The following is a 25,552-nucleotide window of genomic DNA, read 5'->3' as shown; positions in this document are numbered from 1 at the left end:
TACTGTGTGTGTATTCACCTAAGTAATAGTAGTAATAGTAATAGTTGTAGTTTTTACATTACAATAATTAGATTGTCAAGCTGACAAAAATGAAAATGTCAATTATTGCAGGACTTGTCAAGTGCTCCAACCATTCATAAAATCCATTTGAAATATATCCACTAAAACATGTATACTTTGAATTAGCTATATAGCACTAATAGGCATATATTGAAAGAAGTCAAAAGCAGAGGGGAAAATACACGCATATATGTATGTGTCAACAAGAAAGGGCAACTGAAGAATGGCTGAAAAAAATTAGCAGAATGCAGAAAATATTCAGAGAAACCTGGAAAGACTTAGATGAACTGTACAGGATGACATATAGTGAAGAGAACAGAATTAGGAAAACAATTTATATCTTTATCAGAACATTATTTTTTTAAAAAGAATTTTGAAAGAACTATGAACCGTACATAACCAATCATAATTCGAGAAGCTGAATGATGAATCATTCTTTCCACATCTTTGCAGATAAGTGATAGCAAGAGGCTTAGAATAAGACATTTTTAGACCTACCTAATCTATGAGTATTCTGCTTTACCTGCCCTTACTTGTTTTAAAGGAAGACTTCTATTTAGGGGAAAGGGGAATAGGTGGTGACAATGATGTCAAAACAGATGGGGGAAAAGTGTTAATAAGTATGTAAAAATATTTATAAGAAAAAAGAATTTAGAATTGGGCAGAAATAATTAGGGAAGTTTTGCTACCACTACATGCTAAATTTTATATACATGTTTAAAAAATTATGTAACAATTAATTTTATATACACTTCTGCTTTTCTGTTCTCTTTGTCAATATCTGTAACTAAATTCATATTAAAAATACATTCTGTAAATCCTCATTAGCAAGTCAAACTTCTTGGATACAATTGTAAAATTCCATTCATAATAGTTTATTTATTTATTTTATATAAGCATTGACTATCAGAATTTTATAATGTGAATTAAAATAATTCATCTATTAATAACTTTATATGACTATTGCTCATCTTTCCCAAGGCTTAAAGCACATTAAAAAATTCTCAGATAAGCAAAAAAGGTTTGTTTGTTTTTTATGTGAATTGGGGGAATAGTAGTATGAGAAATTAAACCATGCCAATGTCATGTTCAAAATATGGAAAATGTTTCAAAATATTTATTTATTAAATTTGAATCTCTAATTTTCCTGCCTCCAAAGGGAATCTGAGTTAAAAATTCAAAAGGTAGAATATCAAATAGTAAATAAAAATAAAATCCCACCCAAAATAATTAAAAGTAATTATTTAACTTTTTATCATGGCCTCTCTTAATATGATCACAAGAACCCAGTAGATATACTTGAACTAACCACTACTTCTAATGCCCCATTAGTTGTTTTCCAATGTGCAAATGATTTTAGTCTCAGAGGACTGTTTAGGAGTTCAGCTGACTGCAGCACTGCCTTCTTTCAGGTTTATAGTTAAATCAATGTATTTACTGAAGCTGCTAGTTGGAGCCTGCAACTGCAAGTTGAGAGAGAAAGGACAGGACAAGGAAGCCAAGGGGGATATGTTTCTGAAGGTCAAAAACTCCTTGATTTGCCTGTCTCAGGTAGCCCACAATAAGAAACAAAATCAGGATAACTGATCTTTGTTTTCTTCCTGGGACACAAAAAGAAATTTTAATAGCTCTTTCTATGCTTGGACTTTGAAACAAATCAATTTATGATATTTACAAAAAAACTTTTCCTACATTTTCGAAGGACTTTGATACTCCCAATAAAAATAACATCAGACAATGACCTGAAAGGAAACAAATACAGATGTTATACAATAGGTAATGTTTGTTTACTGAAGGAAGAATGAAGCACAAAAATGTACATGGGCCAATCAAATATTATTTAAATCCATTTGTAGAATAAAACAGAAAGGATTTACAAGGGATCTTTAAGGGAGAAATTGTGAAAGAGTAGAATAGTATGTATATAGTTCAAGAACTGAAGTATTATAGCAAAGTCCTACTGTTGGAACAGCAAGAAAAGAGGTTCAACGAAAAAAGGAAAATAATTTTGCAACTTGCCAACTCTCTGTTCAAAAATATGGCTTTTATCATAGAGAACAATAGAGTCTATGTAAGAAGATTAGCATTTCAATGATCAAAATATCTGGTAAAATTTACTATTAAGCAAGTTAAATATCATTCCAGAACCATAAAACAACCACAATTCAGTCTGTGGAAACACAGACCCCAAAGTCTGTTGGCAGATAAAAGTCAGGTTGGCAGACACCTTAAATCTTCTCAGGAAAATGGAAGAGAGATATTCCAAAAGGAGATAAACATAAAGGGAGTGAATATTTCCCTTGTTATTGAAGATGCTTTGGCCTGGAAACAACAACTTTACTTTGATGAAATCAAAGTATTTGGTAAAAATAAAAAATAAATTTTAAAAATTGGAATCAAAACAGAGAATCAAGTAATCTTTCAGGTGAAAGTTACATTCAAGGAGGTAAAATCCAAATAGGGGCAATTAGGTAGTACCATTGATAGAATATCAGGCCTGTAATCAGGAAGACTCATATTCTTGAGTTCAAATCTGGCCCTAGATACTTGCTAGCTATATGAACATGGGTAAATCACGTAACTCTGTTTCCCTCAGTCCCTTATGTAAAATAAGTTACATAAGAAAATGGCAAAAACCATTCTAGCCAAGAAAATTCCAAATCATGATGACTCAAACACAACTGAACAAGAACAGTGCAATTATCTACCTGCCTGGCTAATATCCTGCTACCTTCTCTATAATATCCTGGGAGGGAAATTTGTCCAGCCTCTATTTGAACATTGCAAGGAATATGAAAATAACAATTTCACACAAGCTTGGATAGCTTGTTAGATAATTCTTCAGTACATTGAATTGAAATAAGCCTCCTCACAAATATAACCCGCTTGTCCTAATTCAGCCCTCTGCACAAAAGCCCTGTGCAGTTAATCATATATCTTTCTCAGTAGCAAATTTCATCAGGTAAAATGTCTATACTATATTACAATTACTCCCCAAATCACACAATTTGAATTCCCTTCATCATCTTGATGAAATTTCTATCTAGGCTAGTTGAATGACTGGTTGGGCAACTATTTGTCATCATTTTCATTAAATTGTCCTGCCTAGATCTGGACAGAATATTCTGGATGTAGTTTGAACAAGGCAGAGTGAGACTAATACAATCCTCTATAAAAGAGAGAAAGCAAAACTAATCCTACTATACTCACCAAAGGTTTTGTTGTTATTGTTGTTTAGCACTGAAAATTAAATGAGATGTTATCAAAAGCTATTTAAAAATAAAAGGTATCATATAAATGAGAGATATAATAATAATAAATAATAATAAGCCTTAAACTCATATTCCTCCACGAAATTCCTCAACTGAACCTAAACTTATTGCTAGAGGTAGTGGAGGATTGAGAGAGGCAAAAAAAAGAAGGCACTGTAGGAACAAAAGAAACAAAACATATTGAACATCACATCTTCATGGAGCAAGGAAACATAATTAAGAAAAAAAAAACTAAGTCTATCAGGGTCTTAGAATTCAAAATGTTTCAAAAATCCTAATTTTCTTGGTCATATTCTGTTCTGGAAAGCAGAATATGCTAGGCCTTCTATTTTATTAGGACGACTTCAAGAACCTAGGGTGACCTCAATTCCAAAATGAAGCAGCTCAGTCTGCTTCAGATTTACATATGTTTTCTGAAGACCAACATAGTTAAAATAAGGCTCTTCACCAGAGTATCCATGGTGTGATATATTTTCCAGAGAGAGAAAAAACTGTCAAATACCATAAACTGAGTTGTAGAAGGTTATACTTTTTACTGGAAGAAAAAATAGTTATATACCAACAATATAATAGCTGACTTAAATACTGAAGGAAGGGATGTGAATTCTGAGAAGACACAAATGTCAGTGAGAGGTGATTCTGTAATAAAGGTTATGGGAAAACGCAAGATGGAAAATTGTTAAGTTTGTAGTTACTATGTTGGCATAAAGTTATATAGAAAATTTAGATTTTTTTAAAAAACCCAAAAAGCAATGCAATAATGATAATGATGAAAAAAGAGAAGGATGAAAAGATTTCTAAGGACTGAGGCAAAGTCAAATAAGCAGGATTAAGAAAATAATACATGTAATAGTTTTAATATTGGAAATGGAAAGAAAAAAAAAACTAAGTCTATCAGGGTCTTAGAATTCAAAATGTTTCAAAAATCCTAATTTTCTTGGTCATATTCTGTTCTGGAAAGCAGAATATGCTAGGCCTTCTATTTTATTAGGACGACTTCAAGAACCTAGGGTGACCTCAATTCCAAAATGAAGCAGCTCAGTCTGCTTCAGATTTACATATGTTTTCTGAAGACCAACATAGTTAAAATAAGGCTCTTCACCAGAGTATCCATGGTGTGATATATTTTCCAGAGAGAGAAAAAACTGTCAAATACCATAAACTGAGTTGTAGAAGGTTATACTTTTTACTGGAAGAAAAAATAGTTATATACCAACAATATAATAGCTGACTTAAATACTGAAGGAAGGGATGTGAATTCTGAGAAGACACAAATGTCAGTGAGAGGTGATTCTGTAATAAAGGTTATGGGAAAACGCAAGATGGAAAATTGTTAAGTTTGTAGTTACTATGTTGGCATAAAGTTATATAGAAAATTTAGATTTTTTTAAAAAACCCAAAAAGCAATGCAATAATGATAATGATGAAAAAAGAGAAGGATGAAAAGATTTCTAAGGACTGAGGCAAAGTCAAATAAGCAGGATTAAGAAAATAATACATGTAATAGTTTTAATATTGGAAATGGAAAGAAAAAAAATAACACAATGAAAGAAACCCAATGCTACAAAATTATAATAAAAAACCTTAAAGAAAATAAAGAAGACAACAACTTTTCTCACTTCTCTGCAGAGATAAAAGACCTGAGAAGTGGAATATTGCATATAACATGAGAAGTTTCTTAATAAGCTGCTTGGCTTCACTTGGCTGTGAAAATTTATTTATTATAAAGGAAGGATGAATAAAGAGTTGATATAAAACATAAAGAGAGCAATAGCATTTTTTTTAAAGTAACCAGTGAAAAAGCTTTATATCAGGAGAATTAAAGTTCAGAGATTTGGCGCTCATGCTGTGTGCCCAAGAAGAGGAAAGTTATGATAAGTTCTATGAGCAGAACAAAGAAATAACTTAATGCAGAGAAAGAAGTTTTGAAAGGGGACTGATATGTGGACATTGGGCCAAGACCAAAGAGATTGTACTATGCAAGTATACAGGTTTGAACTGGGAATTGAAAACAATGTAAAAAGGCTGGCCTATTATGCACATATGCCAAGGTGAATAAGCAACTTGAGACTGAACACCTGGAAATTAATTAATTTGTATACATCATATAAAACTTTAAGTTTCCCACAATCTGCAGTTAAAATAGAAATGGCTTTCTGGAGTTGGTCCTGGGCCCCAGTTCAACACAAAAGTAAAGAGGAGAAATTTTGTTTATAATTGAATACTTACATAAGTGGATATATTGGGAACCTGATAAAAATCTTTGTAAAAGTATCAGAAGATTAACTGCTACCTTGAGTATTTCTATAGTTTTTTCTTTTTTAATATTGTAAGTAAATGATGAAAATTCTTCTAAACAATGTTAACAGGAGCAAACTTGGGGGGAATGGGGGACGGGGGAGTAGAAAGTTAGTTGTAGCATCTATAATGCAACCTTAGGGACAGTTACAGTTGTTCCCGAGTGAAACATGTCCCTGATGGGCTTTTCCAGCAGCCACCAAAGCCATGTTGCCTCTCAATGCAAGACAATCTTCTATTCACTCAAATCTGTTTTTGTTCTGAGGAGCCAAAAAAGATGGACTCCCTCCTAGTGCCATCAGGCTTAGGGATTTGGCTAGCACTGGGCACCGGAGGCTTCTGCCAGCTAGTTGGCTTTGGGGAAGCCACTGACCTACTCTCCACGGTGTAACTTTTGTGAACCTGGAATCCAGCCTGCCTCTCATCGTTGGTCAACCTTGGCCAAGCCAGCTGGCTTGTTCCTTTTCAGACAACTTGCCTTAGGGAAGCTAGGTGGTGGCTTCCCAACCTACTAAGCTAGAGAGCAGCGACAAGACTATAATATAATCTCTAAAGATATGACTAATATTTATCTTACTTGAGCTTCAGGGGTAAATAGGTTTGTGTGATATTTGATGTCCTATAAATGCAATGGAATCCCCTTTAGCTAAAATAAGATATACATCTAAATAACAGAATTGGCAAAGAATAAGGGGGAAAGGAGGTCGAGGTTAGATGGAAGGAATATAAAACTGATGAAGTACTTTACAAAATGGCCCTTATTCAAATGTAGAGCAGGACCCCTTTATATTAAATTCAAGTACTTTGCAACAAATAGTAGTGCCATGTTGATATATGTGTGCATGGGTGGCCAGGAACAGGGACAAAGGGCTGCTATTTGTCTGGGGGCTCATGGGGAAAAAAATGCCGTATCAAACACAGTTCTACATCTTTCAGGCCTGTCCCCATCTCCCCTGAACACTTACAAAGCTGTCACTGTACTTCCTGTGCACAAGCAAATGAGGAAACAGCTTTCTCAGTGCCTTAGCAGCAACTACCCCCAGTTCTCCATCCCTTGAGGCTAAATATATCAAAAAAAAAAAAAAAAAAAAATCATCATCATCATCTGTAGAAAATTAGGAAATACATTGGTATAGAGTAAGCAAATATTCTTCTATTTTAAAAAATGAGGAATTAAATGTTAAATGGCAGTCTAATTAAATATGAAGGTGAATCTTTTTAATCACATTATGGTTTCAAAATATTGGGGCTTTTTAAGTCATATAAACAAGAGAACAATTTAGTTCAAATAACTTTTATTGCTATGTAATATTATTCTGGAAATGAGACCATTTAATTCATTCTCAATGTTACAATAATTTTATTGTTTATTTGTAAAATTAAAGTTAACTAAATGACAAAGAAGCCATTGAAAACTGGGAACTCTTTACAAAAAAAAAAAATTGATTATATATGCAAATATTTTATCTGCTGTAATTCAGTTTCCCCATTGGAGAAATAAAGAAATTTAAAAAAGATGACAACCTTTTGATATTTAGCAATGAAATTAAAAACTAAATTGATTAAAATGGGGGTTAATATCCTCATCCGAAAAAAAAAGAGGAATGAGTTTATTTTCTAAAAATCTTAGATGGAATGAAGCACTTTTTAAAAGAGTGGGAAATATGCCTTGAGTGAAAGCACATTTGATATGGCCAAGAAATCCAAGGAGTCAAGGAAAATCCAAAACTTGAGGATAAGAATTCAGAGAAGACTCAGAAAAAGAAGAGACCCAGTAGAATGGTGGGGATAAGTTAACAGATTTGTGGCTAATTCTAAAAAGGAGTAATGGACCACGTAAGTTTGACTTTAGTAATTTTATATTGGTCAGAAGAAGAACAGGTGAAACTAGTAATTAAAATACCCTACTAGTTAGAAAGATTCTACAGCAATAGTAGGGAAAAGATAGATGGCGTAGTCTCAATAACTAAATTCTAAATTAAAAAAATAATAATAATAATTGCTTTAAGAAATCTAGAATTGCCTTAAATGGCATTCAGAGAATATGAAACCAAGGACAGATAATTGCATATGAATACAAAGTAGTTATATGGTCTTATTAAAATATAGAGCACTGTCCTGAAGTCAGAAGGACCTGAGTTCAAATCTAACACTTACTAGCTCAGACGCTCAACTTACTTACTACCTGTGTGACCCTGGGCAAGTCACTTAATTCCAAACTGCTTCACCAAAAAATAAAAAAGGTCAGGAATAGAAAAGCCTAGAGTGGTACTGGTTTTCACTGAGAATGAATAGAAACAACAATACAAACTCCACCCCCACCCCCAACCCCAGTCCCTATTGTTAAGAATTGGTTCCCTTTGTAGTCTTTTGAATTTCATTTTGTGCATTAAATACATTATTCTGAAAAGGGATTCATAGGCTTCAAACTACCACCATTTTTCTAGTCTGTCCTATATGTTGTTTCAGTTCCAGGTTTGTGAGCTTGGCACCCTACTGGGCATTTCATTCTCCCTCTGCCCTCTAATTCTGTTGACAAATCACACCATTTCCAGTTCTCCAACATGTCATTTTTTTTTAGTAATAAAAGGAAGTGCTTCATGCAGATGGCCTTTAGATCTTCATTTTCAAGACAAGTCTACCCCAGAACTTCAATGCTACAATGTCTATTGGAAATTTCAAACTTGATAACACAAGAGAAATCTCAAATTTATTATTATTTTTTAATCAACTCCCATCCTTTCAACACCTTCCACCCCAACATTTCTGTGTAAAGTACTGCTATTTTTCTAGTCTGTCTTAAACATTAGCTCTAATTTTGTGATCTTGACACCATACTAGATACTTTACTCTACTTCTGCCCTCAGACTCTATCTGTTGCCATTTTGCTTATCAATATATATTACATACAAACCTTTAACAGACCTATCACTTTAGCTCAGGCTTTCATCACCACTGATCTAGATTATCGTGACATCTTCCTATGAGGTCTCCTTTTCTCAACTCTCTGTCCAATCTCTATCCTCCACAGAAACCAAGGTATTTATAGATGGACAGAAGCAGCTACACCCAAAGAAAGAACACTGGGAAATGAATATAAACTGCTTGCATTTTTGTTTTTCTTCCCGGGTTTTTTTACCTTCTGAATTCAATTCTCCCTGTGCAACAAGAGAACTGTTCGGTTCTGCACACATATATTGTATCTAGGATATACTGTAACCTATTCAACATGCTTGTCATCTGGGGGAGGGAGTAGAGGGAGGGAGGGAAAAAATCTGAACAGAAGTGAATACAAGGGATAATGCGATAAAAAATTACCCTGGCATGGGTTCTATCAATAAAAAGTTATTAAAAAAAAAAAAAGAAAAAAGAAACCAAGTTATTTACTTTAAATGCAAACATGACTACATCACTAGCCTACTCAGAAAACTCTAAGGGTTCCTTTCTTCCACTCAGATCAAATATAAACTCCTCTGTTTAGCTTTGAAAAACAAAGTATTAGGGGAAAAAAAACTTGGATATGATGACTAAATGCATAGTATATGATCTTTGAAAAATTATGGGAAAAGGCAAAGGTGCTGGAAGGTAACAGATGACTATTTCAGGAGATAGTAAGTTCTCCACCACTGAAATTCAAGTGAGAAATGAATAGCCATTCTTAGAAAACTAGAATAGACTCAGACTTCTAAGTCTGAATAGGTGACTTATAAACTGTCTTTCAAATGAGATTCTAGGACAACAATGTTCTGTTCCTATGTAAGGCTTTTTCTATCTTACTTTATTTCTCTAAATTCTGAGGTGAAAAATATAACAAATCTGAGACATCTTCTGTGTGATCTATTCCTTCCAATATTGAGGACATTTCTCATGTTTTATAAATACATCCTATCACAAAGCCAAACCTCTAGAGTTATGGAGGTTGTAAATATTAAAGCAGAGAGTCCCTTGAGGTCACCTCATGTAACTATTATACGTAGCTCTGTATTATAGCAATGTCTTTAAAGGAAGGTGGAGCAGAATAAACCCTAAGAATTGAGATAAAACCTACTTGATTGAAAAAGGAAAAATTTAAAAGATCAACAAAGCCTTATTATCTAGTTTGTCAAGAACTTATGGCTCAGTTTGCCCAAGTATTCTAATGATCTCTGGATGAATTTCATGCCCCCATCCAAGTCACCTTCAGAGATCTGTCATTCCAATTTCTTCAACTGTAGGAGCTCATTGTAGCCATTCTATCAACAGAAATTTGGAATGTCAGATTAATGCAATAGCTTAAGTAGACAAAAGGACAAAATAGAACTGAATGTTCTAACTTAAGAAATCCCAAACAAAGTGAGCCTTCTACAACATTCTGGGGTAGACAGGGGATAAAAGGCATTGTGCATAAAACAACAAAGAACTTATTAATTAAAAAGGAACAAAATAAATCTATGTGCATGAACCAAATACAGAATATTATAATTGTTACAAGATGCAAATAAAGAAATTCAGAGAATCCTGAGAAGCTCTCTATGAACTGATCCAGAGTGAAGTAAGCAACCAACGTTGCTAAAAAAATATATCTATAAATATATAAAACAATATAAAGAGAAGAACATTTAAAACTGAAAGAACAAAAGAAAGAAACTGAGCAGCATCTAATTATGATCAAACTTGACCTCAGAGAAAATAATCTTCTGTCTTTTTTTGCAGATATTGTAGATTATAGTAGTGAAATAATAAATAGACATACTGTCAAAACTCAGTTTATATAAGTGATTAGATTTTCTGGATTGCTTTTCATACTTTGTTATCTGTTAAAATTTAGGGACAAAAAGCAGCTGATTGGGTATGATAAGAAAGAATATATTTGAAAGTGAAAGTTATAAAAAAAAATCATTAATTTTTTTAAATAATAAAAAATTATCATTCAGCTCTTAAAGACATCTTTATTATAACAGATATAGTTCCATTTTCTGTAGTTTGAAAACTGTAATACACATAAATTGCTAAGCAATAAAGCAGGCATTGTACTTACAATCAAAACTTTTTATGACACATTAAAGGGTCCACTCTCACAGATGGCATAATGTCAAGAAAACCTTCTAAAAGAAGATACTCTGTGTTATCACTTGATAGTACAACACGGGAGCTTTGTTTAATACTTTGCATTAATGAAGGAGCTCCTTAAGGATAACATTACAATAGAGAGCACAAGAAATACCACTGAGGTCAATGCAGCTCTATTAACTGTCATCTGGCACAGAAATATTTTCCTTGAATACCATTAAAGCTTTTCCCCTTCTCTTTGTTCTGCTTTTTGAAAGCAGTAGGAACCCAAACTTCCCTCACAATAATTTCTGTTTTCTACTTAGCAGCCTAATAATATGAGACTTGAAAAAGAAATTCACCTTGGCAATGTCTTACTCACAGATTTGCTGAAAATATTTGGTGAAGAAATATAAGTGAGCTCATTTTTATTTTAGCTTCAAAACATGTGATCACAAACCTGTTTATTAGAAAATATGTCCAATGTTCCTTGAAAAGTATTCTGAACAAAACATATTTCCTTAAACACTTTTACCTACAATCCTCCTCACCCCCTTTTAGCCAATATTTCATATTAAAAAAAAAAAAAAAGGAAAAAACCACACACACAGGAAAATAAAGGAGGCATGGGCACAAGGATAGATAGAGGGAAAAGAGAGATTAGCTTCAGGCTGTCAGGGCAAATTCAGAGGACTCCCAGGACTTCCATCACCATTTATTCTGCAAGGCTTGAAGAAAAAAAGCAAAAACAAAAGCAAAAATCTGTTCAAGGGAAGGCATCCTTTAGATATAGAATATTGTTATTGGCCACAAAAGCATGAGGAAACTATTGGGGGAATTACATCAGAATGAAAAACATAAGAAAAACATCATTCCTCCTAAAAGACTAGAAGGGGGAAAAATATGCTTTGAAATATTAACTGAATAAATCAGGCATATGTACATGTAAGTAAATTGTCTAACTCTGGAATAGATGTGGAGGGATAAGGTACCTGCCCCCCAGCCTTAACACAACTACGATACTACACTGATTGAGAACAACAACAAGTCTTTGAAATTCCCAATTAAATAATATGAATTTCTCTGTCATCTTCATTTGGTCAGTCTTCTCTTTTAATATTTCTTCCAAATCGTCTATACTTTTGTCAGCCTAGTCCCATTACATTAATTGTAAATGTAGTATTTAAAATAGCTGATTGTTGAAATGATCCTTCCTCTTGTGTAGCAAGCTTCCTCCTCAGTTTTATATCTCATAGTCCATCCATTAGTGGTTTTCTCAAGAGCATCTATCATTTTCTCAAGACCATCTATTATTGCATTTCAATATTTTCCACAGTGGCGTCTTTTGTCTCCTCTCTACCAATAACTCCTACTCAAAAAATAACCTATTCTTTATCTTAAAGTTCTATTCTAGCTACTTATAGTAGTGTAGCTAGCATTTAAAAGCACATTTAAAGCTGCAAAGGAAACTCTTCAAAACAATTCTGAGAGGAAGATAGACAGAGGTTATTTTATATTTTTCATTTACACTTAGGAATCACATGAAGTGAGCTTTTCCTGACACTACCACTGGCTAGATTTCTTTTATTATTTGAACATCATAGATTTTTTTAGACCTTGAAGGCACTTCTTGAGCTTACCAAACTTAGTCCTCTTATTTTTCAGGTGTAAAAAATAAGGCCTAGAAGCTAAAAATGACTTGCCTAGAGACTAGAAGGTGTTCAAGTTAGGTCTCCTCTTATTTCTTACAGTCAGTCAACAAGCATTTACTAAGTGTCTAATATGTGACAGGTACTATGTTAATGTACAAACATATGGGCTCTGCCCTAGAGAGCTTGTGTTTTAATAGATGTTATATATATCATCTTTCTTAATCAAATATCTCGCCTTCCTATGTCTATAAGTCTTATCATATCTTACTTTTGCTCAAGTAAGTTATGATCAAACCCATAATGAATCTGGGGAAAACCCTGGTCCTCACTGCCTGAGAATTACATGTATATGAAGAAACAGAAGGACCTCATTCTAATATTGGAGGTATAGCAGGTGTTCCTGGCACCCTACATTAGATCTTGGAATAGACTTTCCTATAAAAATCTTGTTATATATCACAGGTAATGAAGCATTAGCAACATATGGATTAGATAGAATCTTCTCAGATGACACAAGAACCAGACCCTGTTTTCTATAAGAAAATATGTTACAGATTCCAAGTAAACAATTTGCAAAAGCTGCCCTTGGTAGAAACTGATTCGTAAATCAGAGCTGCACTATACAAATAAAAATAAGCATTATAATTGGCGTGATAGTAATGATATTTGTTACATAAGTGCTATAAGCTTGTCACTTTTCAATGGTATTTTGAAATAAATGTAATGTAATATGTGAATATAGGTAGGAGCTAAAAATAAATGAATTTTAATTGAGTAGAGTAGAAATAAAATTTCTAATTTATACAAATTTAATAGTTTCAAATTTCATCTGATTAGATGCAAAATCAATTTTATAAATAACAGTAAAATAGCTGTGAGGTTCCTGTTATATATGTGGATTCTGAGGTTGTTTTCTTCTCCCCCCCCCCCCCCCCCCCCGGAAATCATTAAAAACAAAATAAACTTGCTTCTATTTCTTTACTGATGCTACAAAGGAAAAAAAAAAGAATTTCCTATAAGATTTAAATGTTTAGAATCATAGATCAACTAAAACAATGCTAGATAGAATTGGAACACATCTTTCAATAATAGAGAACATCCAAGTAAACCATTTCATAGATGAGGAAACCATGGTCCAAGAATTTAAGTGACAAATAAAATCATAAAGTTAATGGCTCTAGGAATAGAATCCAGTTTTCCTGGATACCAATAATGAGCTCTTCCCACTATTCAAATGTAATACATGTAACATGGTTTGCCTGAAAAACTACCCAATTTAGAGTTAGCACAGTTAAGTTCAAATCTGGATCTTATCATTTTAGGCAACTCATATTATATACCATGATTTCATTTATGCATCTTTTAAATAAAGTGCTATGTTTTCAGAGCATTTTGTTTTTTAAATAAGAACCAAATTTTACTGGTCTCATGGTTCTCACTGAGAAACAGTTCCCCATTTTTTCAAACTAGTACATTCTAAAGAATGGAACAGTCTTTGAGTTACCTGTGGTATTAAGAGATTAAGTACCTTAACATAGATTCCAAGATGTATCAGAGATAGGACCTAAATGCAAATCTTTACATGAAGTAAAATTCAGATGACTAGGGAAATGAATTCATATATCGATATGAAAGATATTTCATAATAGAGGAAACACATTAGGATATGTGGCTGAGCTATATGCAAAGGGCTTCCAAACACATTTAAAGGAAAGATGCAAGGGACAAAAATTTAATCATTACTTCTACTCATTCACTCAAATCATAATCATCTACTATTAAATATCTGCAAGGTATGAGGATAGATTTTTTTAAAGTAACTAAGCTAACAACAAAGAGCTAACACATGCAAGCATGCAACAATATATAATGCTACCATAAAGTAAGAGCATAGGACAGGTTGGAAGAAAGGTCATTTCTTTCTATGAATACTGCATAGTAGTGACTTAACAACAGTCAAGGACAAATTGACCTTTATTATCACAACTTCATAGAATTGCAGAATAGGAACAGACCATAGGGTATGCTTGGTAAAACCTTAAAAAACAGAAATCCCTTCTCTCACAATTTCTCCAAATAATAATTCATCCTGGTTTTGCACCTAGCTCAATCTAACAATCTAAGTCAGAAAAAATTTTTTGAGATTACCTCTTTTTCATCTTATATGTTTAAAAAAAAAAAAGACTATGTCCTAGAAAGGTTAAATATCTTGATGAAGCTTACAAGGTGAACTAGTGATAAGACCAAGAGTAGACTCAATACTGATTTCCCTGTATCATTTTATCAAATAAAAAAAAAAAAATGGATTACTTCCTATTTATTCTCCATAAACCAATGAATTTTTTAAAAATTACATATATATGTGGGTGTGTATATACATATATATATGTATACACACACACACACACACACACACACACACACACACACACACACACATATATATATATACGTTGTTGTGGTCAGGTTAGCTGTCTCCATTTTTAAATTTTTACTGATGGCATATAATTAGGTCATAATTGTTTCTCTGCATCATTTCATTTAAAAATTCCTGAGGTGGGTAAATAAAGAGATATGCACATACATACAGAGAGAAAATGGCAGCAATTTCATATAAACATTTTCATGAAACAATCTACAACTCTGACTTTTTAAACTGAAGAGTCTCCTTCCCAGGTGCCACAAAGTCAATGGATAGAGAATCATAGGACACTGGTGAATTCTGGAAGAATCACTTCAGTATATAAAATACCAAAAAGATAGTTTTAAGAAACTATAAAAGTAATATTTCTATATTACATTGCCGTAGGCTAAAACAATTTTCTGATGGGTTTAGCTCAGTCTGGCAAATCAATCTATTTTGGGTTAGATGGGGTGTCTGAGAATGTAGAGTAAAAGATTACTATTTCAGACTTGCAAATTCATAATAAACTGGCTCTACCCTCACTTTCTCATGGGAAGAGAGGTCTAAGTTAAAAATACAACTCTGGTACAGAGCAGGTGATTCTGTTGCTTCACCTGCAGGAATCAAGCAAAAAGCTCAGTTGCCAAAGATCTGACCTACTATGGATTAAATCATAACAAGTTCGATGAATTCTCAAAATCCTTTTTAATGAGAAAATAAAATATTAATAATTGCTTTAATAAAACCTCCCTCACTGCTATTGACACATTAACAAAATGTTGATGGTATCCTTTAAACAAATAAATAAATCCAGGCCAGATATTTTGTCTAAATTTGATTAAAATTTGGGTTTTCATTCAAATGAACAATGCCTCTGGAAAAAATGAAACAGAAATACTGACACCAGATATTTTTTAATTGATGGGCCTTTGATGATGGTATCAACATTTGTAAAGATCATTAGTATTACTTTCATACACATCCAAACAAAGAAGGGCAAAAAATCTCTTACATTCAAGCTTTCCTTTGCTCCAGAGTGCTTTCTCTTGAAGGGCTTATTTGGCCATCTTTGAAACTTAAATGCTTCTACTCCATCTTTAGTACTCACTGCTAAAAATTTGTTTTTACTTTAAAAGTACAAAACTGTGATGTAAAATGTTCTAAAATAATTTGGGAGCTAGTAAGAAGGTAATATGTTTTAGTAATAAAAAACTGACAAAATCACAACTATATACTCAGTCATACAAATCTTCCCCTCCCAATACATTCACACATGTGACATTTGAACATGCTCTATAAAATCCAGAGAGAAAAAAATTAAGCAAAACTATTTTGCTATTTGAAAATAGCAAGATAGATAAAAAAATCTTTACTTCTTTATCTTTTATAAGAATAAAGTATAGTTTTATAACATACCATAAGTATAACCAAGGAATCCAAATCATCACATCAGATACAGATCTTTTTTTTAAAAACCCTCTAGTTCATTACTTCTCAGACAATCTATAGGAAGCATTCTATGGGGAAGGACAGAGTAGGAGAGTAAATTTGGTAAGGAAAGAAATTGATACAAATAAAACAAAACAAAACAAAAAGAAAGATCAATGAAATGTTTTTTTAAGAAATACAAAAGCAAGTAAAAAGCTCAAAACTGACCAAAACAGGACATTTTTAAAAACTACTATGTTAAATTAAATACATTTTAAAACCTATATAACAGAAGCTCAAGTTTTCATATGCCACTATTTTATGCTGTTTTCTTTCTAGAAATGTCCCTTCATATTTATTAAGTTAAAAAAAAAAAAGGAAATTCTAAAATAGATACTGTTGATTTACTTTTGACATCATTAATTAGAATGCTATGCAAGATTACAAGCAGAGTTAATTAAAAATTATGAAAGAAAATGTTACTATTAATGCTATTCCAACCCAATTTTATTTTGTGGTCTAGAAATGATTTCATTTATTGGTAAAAATAGATTTTTGTCTTGCCAGTTTCTAGGCCTACTGTGCCATCAGGCTAAATGGACCACTGTGGTCAACGTGGGGGTTGTAGCAGCAAATTTTATTATATGCTGGTAATTGAACTGAACAGGTTTACATTTGAATAGATTTACTGCATCATGATCTCTGACATACTGCATGGGACCGAAATCCCTCTCCATCCATAAAGATATATTTAAGACAGTATTACTCTCTCCAGGTACCAAAGACAACTTTAGTGCCAAGGGGATAGCCAAGTGCAATGCAGTATGTAATATAATATTTCCCTGACACTTTTTGTATGAAAGCAAAGGAAAACAAAGTATTTTCCAAATAATCAGTCCTAACATATGATGTCTATTTTACCATTTAAATGGAGGCAAGATTGAAAGTATAAAAATTACCTGATTATAACAGAAGTGTCCATTCCCTTTTTAAAGAGTGAACCTACTCAAGGTTTGATAAAAGAAATTAAAAAGGTATGAATTAAATACTTCTATTTGCCTTAAGCAAACACTTTATGCAAAACCGTTCATAACTTCAAACACTCTTATCAAGCTTTCAAAAGTTTAGGAAAAATGCTACAACATATCAAAGAGGGAAGGATTGTTTTAAGGGAAAAAAATAATTTTCTATATTCAATATCAGAAGAGGAAAAAATACTTAGAGGCAGCAAATGAATAATTAAATTAGTATTCTACACACACACACACATACACACACACACACATACACACACCCTCTGAATATAATTGGAAGTAGCATCATTCCTTAAAATGTTCTCCTAAGTACTGAAAAATCACAATTTAATAACAAACACAAATTAAATAAATATATTAATATATAAATAAATTAAATAAATATAAATGTTATCTTTATAAGTAAATGAATATATTTAAGAAAGTAAACTTCTATTGATTGGTTATAATTTATTCATTAGTTATAATATCCTCCTCCCCAATTAAAAAAATCTGAAAAAATATTACCAAAGTTCCTCTAAAAATCCAGTATCTAATCTCCTAAAATGGAGACAAGCTTTCTCTCTAGTACCTTCATAAGGAAATATCAAATTAAGAGAAAGGCAGAAAGAAGCACATTTTGTGCAACATATGGTTTGATGATTTAGGAAGTTTTATTTTCAAAGACTGACAATGCAAAAGCTTTCTATGGAATAACACCAAACACAAATGAACAAAAAAACTTACTTGCAAGAAATAGTGGTATGTTGGCATTCTCATGATTCAAAGAGAGAATGTCACATCTCAAGGGGACTCGTGGTAGATTAATTTTGATACTGAAGAACTTGGCTCCTATAAGCTTAAAGTTCTAGCATTAATGATGATTTTTTTCCTAGGAAGGATTTCAATTTGACAAACATCAGCATCCAAAAATACAAGTTTAACTAATAAGTTTCCCAGAAAAAGTTTAATTCCTTTTTTTCTTACTAATTCAGATGTTGATAATCTTTCTGCCTTGTCCTATTAGAAGAACTCTAGTGTTTATGGGTATTAATGTAATATTGCAGGGGTGAAATGAGGGTGAACTTGGATGTTGGTTTTTTGTTTTATTTTGTTTTTGCTTAGTAATTAGTTTATTATTTGGGGAAGGCAGAAAGTGACAATAGGATTCATAATTATTACTGAAAAAGGAAAATGAAAAGTATGTTATGTTCCTATATAATAGTTTCTTGAAGTTAATTTGACATAATGAAGGGCAATAAAAAATAAACAAAAAGGATCTTTATTTGAACAACTAGACAGAACTTGAATTCTGGCTTCTTATATGAAGCTTATTCTTTCTAAGCAATTATTTTACATACCTATTATACAAGTTAATTGCTGTTCTGTATCAGAAAAAAAAAATTTCCTCAGTGAGTGTCCTGTAACTTAATGAAATCTCAGATCAGAGAGAGAACTCCTACCTCCTTCCTCCCCACCACATAGTTACATAATCAAAGTTCTATATTTTCCTTCAAAAATAAAAAAAGAACTGTTTCTGTTTTTCAGCTTGGAATTAGGAGAAATTAGCAAATAAGGAAACTACTCTAAGGGGTCAGCAAAATTCCAGGTCAGATCTAGGGAAGAAGACATTCTTATTAGGTAAGAAAGAGAAGTAATTATTTATCTAACTATGAAACATAGCATCTAACTTCCTTATCTTTTTTTATTACTAGGGTTTCAACTTTGCTCTTCCTATAACTGGTGAATGTATTTCTTTAAAACTTTTGTCCCAAGATCTAAATATACTGGGATGATTTTATTTTTTATTTAGAATGTGCTGATGATAAGGGTAGAATCTAAATGTAAAGTATAAAATAGCAACCACAAACATAAAAAATAATCAAGTTACATGTGGACTACAAGAAGCCAGGAATAATTTCTTTATTACTTCAGATGAGACAGGTTCATTTTTTTTAATTAAGATTTTTTCCTTTGCTTTGTTGCAGATCAAAGACCTTGTTTTTCTGAAAAAGTTATAAAGAGGAATGTGAGAGCATAAGAAAAAAATCAAGATGAGGATTTTTCCAGATCATTTAGTTTTTTCTCATGTTCTTCTTATTCAGAAACCAATTCAAAGAATGTTGGGGAGGTGGGGATGAAGGGAAGTTGGCCAACAGCAATGGAAAGCCCAGATCAAAATATGAATTTTCATGCAAATCAGTACAAAGTAATAAAGGGAGAAAAGGCTTGATGGCATTGTCACTGATACAAAAATAGCTCCTTCTCTGAATTTAACCTTTCGCCTGCTGGAATTTGTAAACAGAGATCAATCAGAATCAATAAAGCGTACCTGGTGGTTTCTGAGGACTATCCCAAGTATCCTACTTGATATCTTCCTTGAGAGAGAAAACACTTTAGTTGTATACTATCAAAATATTCAAGAGTAAAGGGACAGATTTTATTTATCCCCCTTCCCACTATGACATTTATACTTACCACTGTACAATTTCTTCCAGTTTTCAAGAAAATTGTAATAATGTTAACCAAGCCACACTTACCCTTTCGAGTAAAAATGTAGAGCTGTGGAATGAGAAAATTCTTACCTTCCTTCAGCATGCCAACTTTTAGACACTTCATGAAACGGCAGGCCTGGCAGGATTTGCGTCTGCGTTTTGTGATTTCACATTCATTTGTGGCTGGGCAGCTGTATTCTATATTACCTGCAGCACAGTAATGGGAGAAAAAAATGCCATGAGCCAAAATTTTGTGGGTAAAAACATCAATATCCCAGAGGAAATGCCAAACATACAAAAAACCCTAACACATGAAACCAAAGCCAACACTAAGACCACAAAGAATTCACTAAGAAACATAAGAGGAATAAAGAAATAAACGACACAGAGGAGACTAAGATTTGTGTTTGGTCAGAAATATGAAGTAAAATGTAGGATGGGGGAAGATATGATTTGAAGCTTTAAAAATAAAAGTTGATATCTAATTAAAATTAGTATTTTTAACATATCCATGCAAAGTCTCCTTGGCTCCTACCCTTCCAAAATCTTGAAATAGGCAATTTACATGATTGTAATTTACATGATTGTGTGTGTGTGTGTGTGTGTGTGTGTGTGTGTGTGTGTGTCCTTATTATATAACTACTGCTTAGTGTATATTTCTGGTCATTATTGACAACTAAAGTATTCTTATAATACCAGTGAGATTATTAAATATTTTTGAAAACATCATCAATGTAGAAATAAGATTGTTTGGAAATTAAGGAGATTCTTAGAAAAAAATCACAATCATGCTTTTTGATAATGAGTTGAATTATATATTCTGTGCTTCCAATTTATAAATCTAAATTCATATCTATAAATTTTGAATTTATAAGTAAATCAAGGCAAAACTCCCAAATTCATGAAAGTTTATGCATAAAAACAAACGGTTAAGAAATGCTTTTTCCTACTATGTGGATTTATTTGTTACCTGTTACAGTTTAATGTATGGTTTTATATGAATTTTACATGAATTCTTTTTGTACTGAACATTAAAGCCTCTTCACTCAAATCTTCAATAGCATTTATTTACTTAACTCTAATAGATTTATTGATAGGGTGTTCTGTAGTTCTATGTACTGCTATTTCCTTTCCCTCCTCCCTCCATTCCTTTCAATGGAAACTCCTTTAGAAAGGGATTTTTCTTATTGAAACTTTTCTTCACTCTCTGGTGTTCTGTCCAAAGTAAGATGATCAATACATTGTTGTTACTCATGTAAATTGTCCTTTCTGTGGCTAGCAGAGAATTCTAAATACAGCAGGCCCTCAATAAATATTTGTTCAATTGTTCCTGAGCAGTAATGCATTCAATTAATAACAGTGCTATTCAACAGGACAGTTTGGGGATACCTACAGCCCAAAGAAACTGCCTTAAATAAAGCATCCTTCCCTATCAACTCTGTCACATACTGCTTTAAAGGTCTCTTCTTTTTCCCTAACCCTTTCCCCCTGTTATTAAGTACATTAGTATCTTAATGAAAATGCATTCTGTTTATTGTCCTCTTGGGAAGGAGGAGGTCATCACACCAAATGCATAAATTGTCATCGGAGACAGTCCGAGCATAATTGCAATTTTGCTGCTCCGTGTTTGCAGCACTCAGGGTCCGTCAAAGTCCCCTGAAACATGCGCAGATTCAAGTAATTAGCATAGAGTCTGCCTGGGACCACAGCATTGATGAAATATTTCAGAGTTAATCACACTTTGTAAACACTGATTTATATTGACTACCTTTCTCCAGACTGATGTCTCCTCATTAAATATCACATTAGCGGATTGCAGGCCTGCACAAAGACTCAAAATGCTCTGCAGCTACTAATTCAACAGGAAGTAATACTTAAACCACTTATACCTATTGAAAATTCGTTAAGTATTCATGATAAAGAGGCCAGTACAATATAACCCGAGATAAACCCATCAAAAAATCTTTTACTAAATTAACACTAACTCAAAGCATTTCACAATAAAACCAACTAGCTTTCAACATAATAGCTGGATTTTTTCAAAATGATACTAATAACAATCACTGTGATAAACAAAACCAACAGATTTTACACCAGGAGGACAATGTTAGTAGTCTTCTTGGAAAATCAAATCAAAAGAAAAGGACATTTCCCTTCCTACTTTCATTCCCTTCATGACTTCTTCCAACACTTGGCAGGGGGTGATGAATGTAAAACTAAAGATAAAAATCTGTTATTTTTGCTTTGTTTTGGTCAGTCATTCTACAATCAAAAAATCTACAGACTTTTTGTGACCCCATTTAGGTTTTTTTGTTTTTTTTTTTTTGGGCATAGATACTGAAGTGGTTTGATATTTTCTTGTCCAGCTCATTTTACAAATGAGCAACTAAGATACCTGAGGTAAACAGACTGGCTTGTGTAAAGTCACATAACCAGTAAGTATCTGAGTCTAGAACTGAACTTTTGAAGATGAGTCTTCCTGATTTCAGTTCAATGCTCTATCCACTGCATCACCTAATTGCTCTGAGGTGGGTTGAGCTATACCACCAAAACATACAAGTCACACAAGTTGGACATTATCAGAAAAGAAAAAATGGTGTGTGGAAGACAAAATGTAATTGATGGCTGTAATAATCTGTTTATCAACAAAATAATTAAAACAGAACATTGTCTTAAGGGGTTAATACCTGAAAAATTAGGATGAAAAGGCATGTTTCACTTCCTCATAAAAGGCTCAAGTCTTACATTTTTTTAAAAAAATATGTGTAGGATATTTCTAATTGTTTATTCCATCCTTATCTCAAACTCAATATAGCTAGATATCCCACCTTTATGGCCATGACTCTTAACTTTCTTGAAGTCACTACATTCTTAAAATATTTTTAATAATGCTGTCCCTTTCCTTTTTAATATTTTATAACACTGGCATCCTAAAATAAGTATATTATTTTAAAGAATGCCGAACTTGCCCCATTAAGACATAAAATTTATAGAATGAAACCAAGACTCAAATCCACACCTCTTGATATTTAGTCTAGTATTATTCAGTAGATGTTCTTTTCCCTCACAGTTGTCATAATAATTGCCAATATGAAATGTGCAAAGAAGTAAATGGTCCAAGTAGCAATTGATTCTTGCTTTAAAGAAAAATTTCTAAAAACAGTTTCATCATTATTGAAAGAATATATTCTAAAATTAATCATCTTTTAATGAGGTGAGATAGTTTAATGTGGGTCTCAGAGGACAAAGAATCTGAGTTCAAATCCAGCCAGTACTTCATTAACTGACTATCTGTACTGAGAAAGTATAGGCTAAAAAAATCTCTCAGCATATACAAGTAACTTTCTCAGACACTAATTTAGAGATAAATTGCCATGGGAGAAATATCTATTCCAGGAACTCTGGACACCTAGAAAATAGCATCTTGGACTACCCTATATACACATATATCCCTCAAACCCAAACAAATATATCCTTATTATCTTAAACTTAGCATGCAGAGAATAATTCAACAATTTCAGAAAGTAAGAAATCCTTCTTATGGACATCAATTACCAAGGGTAATAAAATGCCATCCCAGCAGCTAATGAGGGACACAAAACTATGAGGTCCTACACTAAAGGCCCCAGGCTAAGTTTTTATAAAGGAGACATTAATTTATACAAGCAGAGATTCAGAATTGAGATCCAATCGCAGTTCTAGCAATACTTTTCTATGTTTTCCAAACTTGAATAAGTATGTCATTTAACTTTTCCTGGTATCAATTTCCTAACTTAGGGATCTTTCTTAGAGAAACCTTAATAGTTTTTAATCTGTTTTATTTTTTTTTTTTAATTCTTGAGTATCTTTGACTTTAAGGTGTCTGCTGTTTTTTCAGACTAGCCATCTATCTTAGCCACTAATTGAACTGGCTCTAATTTATTGCAGGCTGGGGAAAACAAATAACCAAAACTTGTTACAGTTGTGAACAGAATAAAAGCAGTTATTTGTGCTGAGTAAAGTAATTAGCTGTGTAATAGAGATTTCAGTTGTTATGAGATGTTAGACATTTTCTTAAAAATGTTTTTCCTTCCTTCTAGGTTCATGGCTATATTCTGAATACATGAAACTACTAGAAGACTAAATTTCCAGATAATTGGGGAATTACAGAAAGGAAAAAGAAAAATACAAGAAGAGCTTGTTATTCTTTTATGAACCAATATTAAAGATACAAAGAATGATCATTTCAAAATTATTGGGAGGAAACTTGGATAACAAAGGACACTACAAAAATAACTTGAAAACAAATTAAGGTCAACATAAAGTCAAGGACAAATTACCAACAAGAGAGCTAGAAGGGAAACTAAAATACACACACACACACACACACACACACACACACACACACACAAAACACCAACACATGTAAGTCATGGGCATAAGGAATATAGAGAACCATGGAAAGATCTACATGAACTGATATATAGTTAAGCAACCAGAGCCAAGAATTGGTGACTACACCAATATAAGAGAAAAGTACAATGACAAAGCAAAAAAAAAAAAAAAATCGAAAATATAACAAAATTATATAGATCAAATACGATTCAATTGAAGATATGAGAAGATATCTTCATCCTATCCTTTTCATGTATGTGGGAGGACTCCAGGTATTACACATTGCACATTTTTGGATTTTTCCAACCAATTGTACTGATTCCCCCCCCCCCCCATCCCCTTTTTTTTCTTTGTCTTAAAAGTATATTATTTAGGATGGCTTTTTAGGTGGGAGAGGAAGTGGGATACTGAAAATAACTTTGATGGTGTAAAAAACATTAAACAATAATTGTACCATAAGATATTTAAAATCATTACATCTTTTCAATTTTTGCAACAACCCTTTGACTGGTTACAAATGTCTCCACTTTACAGATAAGGAAAGTTCAGTGCAGAGACATCTTTAAACTGTCAGAAGAAGGTCTTGAACAAGGCTCCCCCAATTACTAACATCTAAATACTTGCAAATTCAATGAAGAAATGAAGTCTGTCAACAAAGGAGAAGCAGATTCATATTTGGAAATTGTAATTGTTGTCTATTTTAAATAACTAGCTTACACAAAAGAAAGCCTCTCCAATTCCCACTAATTCTCTACTCCTCATATTAATTATTTAGATCATTTCTGGTTTGTTAAAAGATAGTTCCTCAATGGGTTCTTTAGATGCTGTCTGGGTCTATGAAATTCTGCCCTTGAAAAATCTTCCCCGATGCTTTTTTTTTTCCCGTTCAAGAAGAAAGTGAATTATACTAAAAATGTGCTGTCCCAAGCACCTGTGTAACATTGTTATATGTAGTGTGGTAACAGTTCAAATGTATTATACCCAGCGGACCACAAGATCTCTAGAGTCCACTTGCTTTTCTTGAATGTACTAAAAACTGGAGAACAGACAAAAATATTTCCAGTAGCAAATGCGGACACCTGAGTTATTAATACTGGACAGTCATTATTCAGAGAGGTATGTGTTATTGTTCATACAATAAGTTGTCAATTTCAGCTACAGGATTTACTTGGATTATAGCTTGCTGTTTTCTGGGATAAATTTGTTTGATGACACCAGGGACTGAATTGGGCAGCTACTAACGACATGACTGGAGTTTACCCAGTTTTGTCAATAAATGGCTGGGGAAGTTACCTATGCTGCACAGGGAACCAGATCAACATGGAAGCTCTGGTTTTGGTTTAGGTTTTTTAACCATCCTGACAAAAGTGATAAAGCAATTTATAATATCTCCTGGCTGCTTTTCAGAAAGGACCAGACTCTGATTACTTATTTCAGAGTCTTTTGTACAATTAGTTTGCAGGCAATATAATTTTCTCACTTACTGCCTAATAGAATCTTGCAGCTAGCTGGCGGACAGAATAACAGG

General features: G+C 32.8%; 1 protein-coding gene across 6 annotated transcripts in view; it reads right to left on the bottom strand.

The window, feature by feature from the left end:
- ESRRG (estrogen related receptor gamma) overlaps window positions 1-25,552 on the bottom strand; it is a 608,771-nt gene that overhangs the window by 129,577 nt on the left and 453,642 nt on the right. For all 6 annotated transcript variants that reach the window (XM_051998298.1, XM_051998297.1, XM_051998299.1 and 3 more), the window contains one exon: window positions 19,741-19,857. In XM_051998298.1, the coding sequence (XP_051854258.1) occupies window positions 19,741-19,857 (117 nt within the window). The remainder of the gene's footprint in view (window positions 1-19,740; window positions 19,858-25,552) is intronic.

Source organism: Antechinus flavipes, chromosome 4, assembly GCF_016432865.1.
Source record: "Antechinus flavipes isolate AdamAnt ecotype Samford, QLD, Australia chromosome 4, AdamAnt_v2, whole genome shotgun sequence".
Lineage (NCBI taxonomy): Eukaryota > Metazoa > Chordata > Mammalia > Dasyuromorphia > Dasyuridae > Antechinus > Antechinus flavipes.
The sequence above is the reverse complement of the archived record's forward strand: the minus strand, read 5'-3'. Positions and strand labels throughout refer to the sequence as shown.